The sequence below is a fragment of the Lepeophtheirus salmonis genome, chromosome Z, assembly GCF_016086655.4.
Source record: "Lepeophtheirus salmonis chromosome Z, UVic_Lsal_1.4, whole genome shotgun sequence".
NCBI classification, from domain to species: Eukaryota; Metazoa; Arthropoda; class Copepoda; order Siphonostomatoida; family Caligidae; genus Lepeophtheirus; species Lepeophtheirus salmonis.
This window is the reverse complement of record NC_092584.1, coordinates 12,087,348-12,099,442: the sequence shown is the minus strand read 5'-3', so window position 1 is coordinate 12,099,442 and position 12,095 is coordinate 12,087,348. Positions and strand designations below refer to the sequence as shown.

General features: G+C 31.2%; 1 protein-coding gene and 1 pseudogene across 1 annotated transcript; both read left to right on the top strand.

Annotated features, from left to right (window-relative positions):
* The first annotated feature begins 1,048 nt into the window (after window positions 1-1,048).
* On the top strand, window positions 1,049-1,781 carry LOC121130473 (uncharacterized; annotated as a pseudogene).
* Window positions 1,782-10,407: 8,626 nt separating this feature from the next.
* LOC121130009 (uncharacterized) lies at window positions 10,408-11,282 on the top strand. Its single transcript, XM_040725693.2, has 2 exons — window positions 10,408-10,471; window positions 10,542-11,282. Exons 1-2 carry the CDS (start codon window positions 10,460-10,462, stop codon window positions 11,223-11,225), a joined length of 696 nt encoding a protein of 231 aa, XP_040581627.1. The 5' UTR covers window positions 10,408-10,459; the 3' UTR covers window positions 11,226-11,282.
* The last annotated feature ends 813 nt before the right edge of the window (window positions 11,283-12,095 follow it).

The window sequence follows — 12,095 nt, the reverse complement described above, 5'->3', positions numbered from 1 at the left end:
GACACAGGGTTTATTCAGTTCCAATTATTTTATTTTAAAGTACAACTTTTCTTATTAGGGTTACAGCCAAATGCTGTAACATTATCATAATGAAATGAAACAATTAGTTATTAATTAACGAACACTTAACGCCAATAGTAGAAATGATAGTTATATATTTTTTGCAGCATGAATAACCATTAAATATATTTAATATTTTGACAGAAAACTCTACATTACACAAAAGTATTTATTCAACAATGTGTATGTTCCTGAAAGTGTCAATTCATTAAAAGGGGATTCAGCAAAATGGTATTCGGACAAGTTTCCTAAAACCGATATGTTTAAATCGTGTTTTTGTAACTTTCTAAATATTTACATTGTTTGGAGGGACGATGTCTTTGATTTCCAACTTTATATGATGAAAAGGAAAAATAATTTTAAACTTCAACCCTCCAGAAGCACAATGCAACAATTTTTATTTTTCATAAACTTATAATTTAATGGAATTTAAAATTGACTAGATCTACAATTAATTCAAGATTATCAAAAATAATTCAGAAATATGAAAATATAATTCATAAATAATTTCTAAAATTGATCATAAATTAATTGCAAGCCTTAATAAATTAAAACTGCATATCTAAATAATTTTTTTAAGAGTTAAATTCCAATAATTATTACAAATTTATCACGAAAGGTACTTTTCAATTTAACAAGATGTGAAAATACAATTTTACATATATACTTAATGCTAAGTATAATTAAGTTTTCATGTAATTGGCAATTTTAATACAAGATTGAGTTTAATTATTGAAAGGTTTAACGTAGTTTTAAGGTTGAATAATGTAAAAATATATTGGTGATAATGATTTAACAATTCTTTTCCAGATCAATCATTATTTTTTTTAAATAGAACCAGAAGAATGTACTTGCTTTTTTTTGAGTAAACTGGTGTTGTAAAACTTGATTCTTCCTTTCTCAGTGTTCTTAAAAAATAAAATAGAATATATATTTTTCCAATGCAGAGGTTTGACATCAGTTCATATTTGAAGATCTAATTAAGAGTATGAAAAGTTTTGTAAGATCTTAATATTCATAATAAATAATATCTTTTAAAAATTGAAATAATTTTGTAATTGTTTTCATAGGTTGTTTCTGATTTGGTACTCTGCTCCGCCATCAGCATTGATGCTGGAGTATTCTTTAGAAGAACTGGTCGTACCTCTGAACCACTCAGCTCATACGGAGCAGCACAATTTGGAACCGCTTCATCTGTTGACCAAGTTGGATCCTCTTTCGTTGGATCTGCTGTCATTGCTGAAGGAGATGAATCTGAACCTGTTGTCCTCATTGTTGCCATCTTGAGTGAAACTAACAATGCCCCTGGAAACCTTGGAGACAACAGTGACTTCAAAAACGCCTTTGAAGCCGAAAATGGAATCAAACAAGAAGCTGCTTGATCTAATTTTGATCTCGGTAAAGATGCCATTGTTGCCATGAAGGGATCTTACGAATATGTTGGCGAAGATGGTCAAAACTACATCGTTGAATGGGTCGCTGATTAGAATGGATTCCAAGCTTCTGCTGATCATCTCCCTAAGGAAGTCCCAATCCCATTCCCTGAAATCGCTGAAGCCGTTGCCGCTCAAATCGCTTTCGCTGCTCAAGAAGATGCTACTGGAAAATTTGGTGCTACTGGTGGACTCGGTGGTTCTGCATCTGCTGGTGGATTCCAAGAATCTGTCGGTGCTTCTGAACAAAGCCAATCTGTTTCTCCCCTTTCCAACTACAGCCGTTAAGGTTTAGATTTAATTTATTCTTTTGATAAATTTTTGAAATAAATATCCTTAAATACCGAAAAAAACTTTTTTGTTTCTGGAATTATTTATGATAGTTAAAGTATGAAAACATTTTTTATTAATTTCAAATAGTATTTTATTTATATTTAAATTTATTTCGGCAGGTAAATCGAATAGGGGGTCCTTAAGTAATGGATTATTACAAATAGAGTCTAACGGATTTGTATTAATATATTGTTGAAACGTTGATTATAAACCCAAAAAAATTTTAAGTAGTATTTAGTATTCACCTTTTTGTCCTATTATAAGCTATATGACCCTATGGAAAAGTTTAAAACCAAGCATTAGCTGCATTATCTATATATTTATAAAGCCGATTTTGTTTCCTTTTTTTTTTCTGTGAAGGAACAACAACGTAGTAATGGGTGAGTGTACCTAAAAATCATTACGTTATATTTAAAACAAAATGTATGTACGTTGGATGGTATAAATTATTGTCATCTTAGGATTTCACCTTCATATGCTGATGAGTTAAACAAATATGTCAAAAGTTAGTAAGAAATGTTGTTGAATTAAGAAAATTTACCGCACAATTCTACATTTTGACTGAATGTAATTTATACTAAGTTCCCTGTAAGGAATGTAAAAAGTTTTTTAACAATATTTTGCATACATTCTAGAGTGTCCTTTTGCTTTCTTTTTACTTGAATTTGTTGATCTTAATCTGGATGGAGAAAAGGCAACCATTTTTTTTTTTTTGTCTAGGTGACAAAGGAAAGGCAAAAAATCCTTTGTAAATCAGACAAATACATTTTACTCTTTTGAGCGCCAAAGCTCTTTACCAATAAATAGATTTTGCAAGCCAATATTATCTTTTGCAATTTTGATGTAGTTATATAATATTTTGTGCAATCTAACTATTGAATGATAAGAAAAATTCAATTGCAGCCACTTTCCTATGTATTATAGATCCATTATAATCCCAATAAAAACATCCATCCCTTCAGGTTGTACAGGTAAAGTGCTGGGCCCTAGTTTAAAATCCACCACGGCCACTTTTCTAAGTATCGAGAACCCTTCATTATACAATATTATACATCTCGCCCCTGAGGTTATGCAGATGAGTTGCTACGCCTCAAGGCAGGTAAAATTTATTCACTGCCGCTTGCCTAAGCATCTATGAACCTTTATAATATCCCAAAATACAGCTCAGTCCACGAATTGACTTTTGGCCCTTAGGGTTAAATATATTACACTCCCGCTCACACTTCTCTGAGTATTAAGAACCTCTTTTAATATCCCATAATACACTTAGGCTCACTTCATGACTTTGGACTCGATAATTTACCTGAACAGAACCCTGGTGGTCCATGGTGTATTATAAAATATTACATAGGATTTTGCATGGCATGTTTCTTCAGCATTCAATAGGTGTATCATTTGAATATAATATAAATTACAATATTACAGACGAAAGTATTGTAAATCCATTGATATTAATTTACAAAATTAATTTTCAACAGGTACATTATAATTCATCCCCCAATATCCTATTTTCCTATGCTTTTTTAAGGTTTTAAAAACAAGGAATTTCCCCATAGTTTAACAATTAATTATTTAATAATATTAGTTTCATTTAATAACATTTTAAATACATAATCATTAAATAAAACTTTAAATAGTTACTTATTATAAAATGACTCCGTTGAACATTTTTACAATTTGACTTTTACCCCGGGATCATGTAATGAATTTCTCAATTCAGCAACCTTCAGGTTAATTAGAAATTAAGAAGTTCATCACTTACTATTACAGTTTTTTGTGGGAGTTAGATTGGGATACATAATTTAAAAAAAGAGAGAGCGCCGTATCTATTCCAAAACATTTTTGATAGCCGTTCAACATTTACAAAAGATTTTTTTTGTCTAAAAGGGAAATTTGCAAGCCTTGAATATGACTTAAATTTAAAAAATAAGGTAAACTTTATATCATATAGACTCACAATGCAAATCAAGATATTCTTTAGGCTCAATTAAAGCTTTAAACTATGCAACAGTGAATACCTTAAATTAATGTGGTGCCGATTCGTAGAATGATTGGAACTGTAAATCCTTGTAATTCTTTCAGGAGACTATTGTTTAACAATTAATGCTATACTTGCGTACAGTTCTTATTGATTAGAAAAATAAACGTAAATAGGGAAAAAATCACCAACTACTAACACAATATATATTAGAGGAAGTACTAAATAGGATTATAATTAGAAAATATATTTAAAAATCAACTAGAATTATAGGAAGATTAAGTTTTTTGAATTTAGGGTTATTCAGAGAGGGTTTAAAGTGGAAATTTATTTACTCATGATCATTGATAAGGTTATAAATCGTAACCATTTTTGATATTTAGAAAAAAGAGAAGGACAATTAACATAATTACCTTTAGAATTTGAAGAATGTTGTCTAGAAGAGCAATTAAGATGTCATGACGCTGCATTAAATTATTTTCTATATGCTGTGTTATGAAGGAAACAGACACAAGCTCCCCTCCCTATCCAATAATTACTATGACAGGAATTATTCAGTTTTTCAATCATCCATTCTACTTTAATCCAAGAGGGACTACAATTTGTAACTTTGCTACAAATCTTTAGCGTTACTCCACGTCATTTATGTGTATACAACACAAATCATTGATGTAATATGGATAAATGGCCCGTCTAATTTTATGTACGTATATGTATACATAGTAAAATCTAGAGAAATGAGTGTAAAATTAGTATTATTTGTTTCTTTTTTTCTAAATTAATATATTATTTGTTAAACTGATGTGTTTATTTTTTCAACTAAACATGACTGTGAAAAATATTTTTGAAAATTCAATCCTCTACAAGCGCAATACAAATCTTTTTATTTCTTATAAATTTGCAACGTAATGGTATTTATAATTAACTAAAATCTACTTTTTATTTAAGAGCATAAATATAGTTCGAATGAATGATGATCTTAATTAAATAAGTATTTATTAACGTTTATCATAAATCAATTGTTAACCTCAAACTGCGTTTTAGAGGAGTTATATTCAACAACAATTACAAATGTATAATAAAAGAAATGTTGAAATTTACCAAGGGGTATGTTTTTAGATGTGTATTTAATCTTAAGTTTTAAAAAATTTTATTTTTCATCGATATTTTTGATAGAAAATTGAATTCAATTCTTGTAAAATGCAAGTTCAATTTAAGAATGAATTATTTAAAATATATCCAGATAATGACTTAAAGATTCTATTTTATATAAAAAATATGATTGAAAATAGCATTTTTACATTTTTTTTTGGTAATCTGCTTTTGTTTAAATGGAAAGTAAAACTTGATTCCTTCTTTCTGTCTGAGTGTTGCTAAAAATTTAAATACTATATAAACATTTACAACAATGGGATTTTTCATCATTTCATATTTGAAGATCCCACTCAAAAGATAAAGAGTTATGTAAAATATAATTGATTATACGCAAATGAATTTTAAATAACGTTTTAACTGTTTCAATAGGTTGTTTCTGCTTTGGTACTCTGCTTCGCTATCAGCATTGATGCTGGAGTATTCTTCAGAAGAACTGGTCGTACCTCCGAATCACTCAGCTCATACGGAGCAGTACAATTTGAAGCCGCTTCATCTGTTGATCGCTGAAGCCTTTGTCGCTCAAATTGCTTTCGCTGCTCAACAAGATGCTGCAGGAGAATCAGGTGCAACTGGTGGAATCGGTGGTTCTGCCGCTGGTGGTGGATTCCAACAATCTGTTGGTGCTTCTTTTTCCATCTACAGCTGTTAAGGCTTACATTTGACATTATTGATACCTTCTTGAAATATATTTTATTATATACTTTCTCAAGTCTTATTGTTTGTAATTATTTTCAGGGTTTTATATTATAATTATTAGCGAATGAAATGTTCGTGTAATCTAAATCTGAAAAAGTTGAAGCAATAATTTATTTGATAATTACTATGAGAGCCCATAAATATTTTTTCGTTTAAGAATTGATGGAGTAACGACAACGTGATAGCCCATGACAATAATACAAAATAAATTTAAAAATTACGTAAAACTGTAAAGAAAAACAGTTAAATTTAAATTTTATTAAGTTCAGTGATACTCTTTTTTGGGTGCCCAAATCGTTAGGGCCTAGTAAGCTGATTTTATGGAGTTATATTCTAGGAAGGTTTATTCTTTATCCCAATACACAAATATTGTTTTTCGGAGCTCAAGTAGACTAGATAAGGGTTTGAGTTTAAAATCAAAAAGTGACAAGTGTCTCAAAAAATAACTATATATGTAAATAAAAACGTTTTCTAAATTTATTAATAATCAAAAAAGCTTTGGCCAAAATGAGAAATTTTTGAACAATATTATTCTACATAAATTGATGAAGGGTTTAAAGCTTTTGAGATGCAAAAAAGTACTTAATTACTTTGAAAAGTCATCAGTTGACTAGGTTTTAGTAATCTAAGAAACGACAGATTTATAACATCATCCCCTGAAGAAGTCCAGGGCACATTTTGGACAAAACATCCTACCCAAAAAATGTACTTGGGAGTAGTGGTCTCTGATACGAAGAAAATGGATCCCTTCTTCTTTAAGCCAAATGAGAAAATTGGGCTGAGGCCTACTATAAGGTACCAAAATGGAAAATCTTGCCCTGGTTGAAGGTTAACTATACTGAGAACAACTACGTGTGAACCCAAGATGGTCCCCTAGCCTTACAGCCTTGAAGAGACAAAAATTATACAAAGAGCACTATTGCTGACTTCTGGGACAAGATCTTCTTTCCCTCTCCCAGTCCTGATCACAATCCTTCCACTTCAGTATGAGGAACGTCTTAGAGAGCAAGGATGGGAAGACGACACAAAGAAATGTGCAGAAGCTCAACGCCAGCATCTAGAAACATTGAGCCAACATGACCACCGATTATATTGTGGCAACCTGCACAAAAGATAGAGGCTGGAGGCGGCCATACTGAATAATTCTTCCCAAGATGGATTTCTAAATGTTTATCCAGTAACATTTTTTAATTTACTTTTCTAATAAAAAGATATTATGGTTTTGGTTTTGCTTATTGATCGAGGAAATTAGCCTGTTGCACTCTGAATTTATGTCACACTCAAAAGATTAACTAAAAATTGCTTAGGGGCAGCTTTACTTCCCTAATGCATTGAGGCATGTAATAACAAAGTCTAGCCGATTTAAAATAAAAATCATACAAAAAAATATTTAGATTGGATTTGGGAGATAGATGGGGTCGTGATCAGAGAGTCTCGTTCGTGGAAAAAGTAGCCTATTCCTAACTATCCAAGGTGGGGAGATGGTTTATCATTCCCTGTAAAATTCGGTAGAGCGTAATAATATCCTTAATTGCACGTTTTTGATACATAATGATGAAGATAAGCTTCCGTTATCTTTTAAAGAAGGAAAAACGAAACAAAATTAACTTGTGTTTTTTCAAATCACGAAATAGGTAAAATCATAAGTCTAAGTAATTATTTGGGATTGAACAACTTGATGGATGAAATCTCAATTTTAGAGAAAAGACACATTTATACACATTCTTTAAGTAGGAAATTTAATATAAACATCGACAAAGCGTTTAAATCAGAGCAAATGATTTTCATATCTCCCAAAAAATCATCAACACAGTAGCTTATGTAAACGTCTAAGAACGTGAATCCAAAAATACTGTCTGCAAGGATGAAAAGCCTTCACAAGGCACAGGCACAGAAACAGGGGAATTATTGAGTACTCACTGTGTCCTATTTGTCGACCACGAACTAAGCATCATTGTAACAACTGACTTTTCATAACGATTTGACACATTTATCATAAATTAATATGTATTTCCATCATAAACATTGCATATAAAATTTACTTTTAATGTATTTTTGACTATTTCATATTTTGAAATGATAACAACATTCATTTTTCATTTAACAAGAACATTAGGCCTATTCAAAAATATAATTCTTTGAATTTATATATATATTTTTTTTTTCATGCTCTAAGTTGTTGTGAGAAGCTCGATAATCATTTTGAGAGGGATCTAAAGATGTTCTAAATCCTACTTCACCACCTTTAAAGTTTTTCCAATATGATATTGAACAGATGAAGAGCTGTCACAAGGCACAATGTCAGAATATAATTCATCACATACTTATTCTATTTGTCGACCTCGACTGTAACAAATAATTTTTTAAAACAATGTTGATACCATAATCTGTGATTTAAAATTTAACCAAGAATAAAATGCAACATTGTTGTCCAAGCTACTTAGCTTTACAAAGAATAGTATACGAAGTGATGCTATAAGTATGAAAAAGTCACCATAGAGAAAGTTCAAGGTGATTCTCAAGTCTCTCCCCACAAGTCCAAGACCTTTCATATTTTCATCAAGCTCTCAAAAAATGAAACCCCAAGAAATTAAATTAGTTGAGTTGATTCCCATTCACTGCATTTTTGGAGCTAACTTCTGACAGTGTTGTTAGGATATCTTTTTAATTTGTTTGCATATTCAGCTCCAACCGTAGCTTGTGCAATGTCTTTGGTTACTGAGGCCAGCTATTCTTTCGCAAATTGTGTGATGTTTTTGGCTTTTTTGATTCTGAGAGCCACCAAATATGAAGTTTCAATAGCTGGCATATTTTGCTGTTAGTATTTGCCAACAATATGCAGCTTGTTTTTGTTTTTTAACAGATTCAGCTTTGTTCTTAAAAATACGGTACATCCGTACCTTCAAAATTGGAATATTGAGTGTTTTGTTTTGTTGGGCTTAATCCATTCGGCTGGCATAATTTCTTTGCAAATGATACAGTGTAACTTTTCAATTCCTGCTTGAACTTGAAAGTCGATCCATTTTCCTAATACTCCCATCTCGATTGATCATGGTGAATCTAAAGTTTCACAAAATTAACTATAATTGAGCTGATTCTGATAATTAGATTCTATTGATATTAACACAAAAAGACAAATAAGTACATTTGGTATCATACAACAACTTTTTAGAAGGCCTTTTGCGACTCATTGCAAATTGTAGGGCGCAAATTGTTAGTAAATAATAAACATCACTCAACTTTTCAAAATTAATTGAATTTCTTCAATCCTAAGATTGCAGTTACGAATATAAATGTGACGTAAATAGCGAACAGAATAGATATTCTTCTTCTTACACAATGCTCTAAGATATAATTAAGGGAATCATAGATTATGAGAAAGGCAACTTTGATTCAAGGGGTTCAGATATCATTAGGTGTAAATTTTGTTTTTAGAGTTTACTTTTGCTATAATAAGAGTTTCTTTTCGAGCTACCTAGAGATAAGAAGGATCGGCCCTAAAGTAATGCATAAGTCTTGAAAACTCCATGGCGAGTCTCAACTCATTTCTGACAGGTTTAATTCCTAAAATATTTTCGTTGAATCCTGTTCAATTCCTCAAAAAATAAAAAATATACAAAAGGGTATTTTTTATTCTGTGAAAATATTAAGAAACTTCCAAGTCCAGGTCAAATCTTTGATCAGGCCGAGTCCCAAGCCTTGAGTTTAAATCCTCACATCTGATAAGAATTAGTAATATGTGGCATCGATTAGTCTTTTTTTGACACTTTCGGCCCCCTACAGCCCTAATGTCAGCCCACTGGCCCATACTTTTTGAGTACATGTAAAGGGAAAGGTCTGCAGTGTCTGTCATCAATACACAAAGGCCTTCAAAACCACTGTCTGGAAGAATTGGGACATAATGATAGAAGAATACATCTGTAGTGAGGGTTAGGTCTTCCACCACCAACTGGAAGCTTCATTGCCGCTATGGACGGCTGTATTAATAATTAAGAGAGCTCAGACGCACATCTACGGATATTAGTAATTTTGTTAAAATTATATCGTTAATTAAAAAATAATATCTTGTTGAATTTTTAAATTCAAAGTGTTAAGATTTGAATGCACCACTCGATACATTATACAATCCAGAGATATGAGTGTAAAATTACTGTTTTTGTTACTTTTTATCCTTCAAGAAGAATAAAACAGCTGTTTTTATTAGTCATAAATTTGCCATGTCATGGCATTTATAATTGACTAAGTTCTACGTTTAATTCATGAGTATATATGTAGTTGCAATTAATGATCTTCATAATTAGTTTTGTAATTATTAAGGATTATCGTAAATTAGTTGTAAAACTGCAATAATTTAAAACCTCATACTTATATTTACTTTCATAGGAGTTTTTATTCTAATGACAAATTGTAAATTTATGTTAAAAAAAAAAATTGAAATTTAACAAAATGTGAAAATACATTTTTTCATTTAACATAAGTTTGAATAAATTTCCATATCGTTCACATTTTTGATAAAATATTGAGTTTCATTATGACAAAGTTCATTGTAAATTTAAGAAGGAGTTATGTAAAAACCTTTTGCTCATAATGACTTCACGATTCTATTTTATATCAATCATTATGAATTAAAAATAGCACAATAAACATTATATTCACTTTTTTGGTTAAAACTGGTTTTGTAGAAACGGAGAGTAAAATTGCTTCCTCCTTTCTGTCTGAGGGTTGCTAAAAATCACAATTGTATATAAATATTTCAAAGCCATAGGTTCTACATCAGTTTCAATTTATTAATCCACATTTAGCGATGAAGAGTTTTGTAAGATCTAATTATTTTTAACGAATAATATTTTTTTTAATTTGAAATGATTTTATAATTGTGTTCATAGGTTGTTTCTGCTTTGGTACTCTGCTCCGCCATCAGCATTGATGCTGGAGTATTCTTCAGAAGAACTGGTCGTACCTCTGAACCACTCAGCTCATACGTAGTAGGACAATTTGGAGCCTCTTCATCTGTTGACCAAATCTCATCTCCTTTCATTGGATCTGATTCATCTTTCGGTGGATCTGCTGCCGATGCTGGAAGTGTTGAATCTGCACCTATTGCTCCCGTCATCGCTATCTTGAGTGAAACCAACAATGCTCCTGGAACCCTTGGAGACAACAGCGACTTCGATAATGCATTTGAAGCCAAAAACGGAATCAAGCAAGAAGCTGTTGGATCAACTGTTGTCCTCAATGAAGACTCTGTCGTTATCATGACTGGATCTTATGAATATGTTGGTGAAGATGGTCAAACCTACGTCGTTGACTGGGTCGCTGATGAGAATGGATTCCAACCCTCTGCCGCTCATCTCCCCAAGGAAGTCCCAATCCCATTCCCTGAAATTGCTGAAGCTGTTGCCGCTCAAATCGCTTTCGCTGCTCAAGAAGATGCTGCTGGGGAATCTGCTGCCGCAGGTAGTGATGAGGAACTCGTTGATTCTTCTGCTGCTGCTGGTGAATTTCAACAATCCTTCGGTGCTTCTGGACAAAGCCAATCTGTTGCTCTCCTTTCCAAATACGGCCAATAGGGTTTAGATTTTACATTATTGATACTTTCTTGAAATATATATAATTATATACCGAAATTTTTTTTAAGTTCTTTTGTTTTTGGAATTAACCTTCATAATTAATAATTGATAAATTTATTTAATCAATAAGAAGTTGTCGGTTATAATAAAATAAGGGTCTTAAAAATGGAATAAGGGCCCTAAAGCGCAGAATAGCTACAAATGGTGTCATTTATATTATTATAATATACATTTAAAACATTGAATATCAACTCGAAAACATTTTAGATAGTATTAAAATTTTCTCATTTGTGTCCTGTTATAAGCGGACTTACAGTATTGAAAATTATAAACTAAACTTTTGCTGTATTATCTTTATCTTTATAAAGCTGATTTTGTCTGTATTTTTGTCTTTGAAGGGATTATTTTGAGTGTGTCCTTAATATAATTGAACTACATGACCATTGAAGGTAAGAAATAACAACAAAGCAATGAGCGTGTGCAGCTAAAACTGAAAAAAAGATGGGCAATGGTTCATTGAATGCTTCAAAATTCATAGAGAAAAAGGGCTTATATAATTTTATTAAGACAGAACTACTAAAAATATTGCTAAAAAAAAGTTCTTCAGTATCTTTTTTTACAATTTTGAATAATTTAATGTAAAAATCTTCATTTAATGATGAGGTTTTTTCCTTCATGTGCTGATGTATCTTATTAGATATCTCAAAAGTTCACAAGAAAATAGGAAATGGAGGAGTCTTGGCCTAACACTTTAGAGATTTTTTTTTTTTTTTTTTTTTGAGTTGTCGAAGCAAAAAAATTTATAGCTCAATTCCAGATTTTGGCTGAATGATTTTTTATTTTTGACGATCTCTGCTAAGGATTATGTGT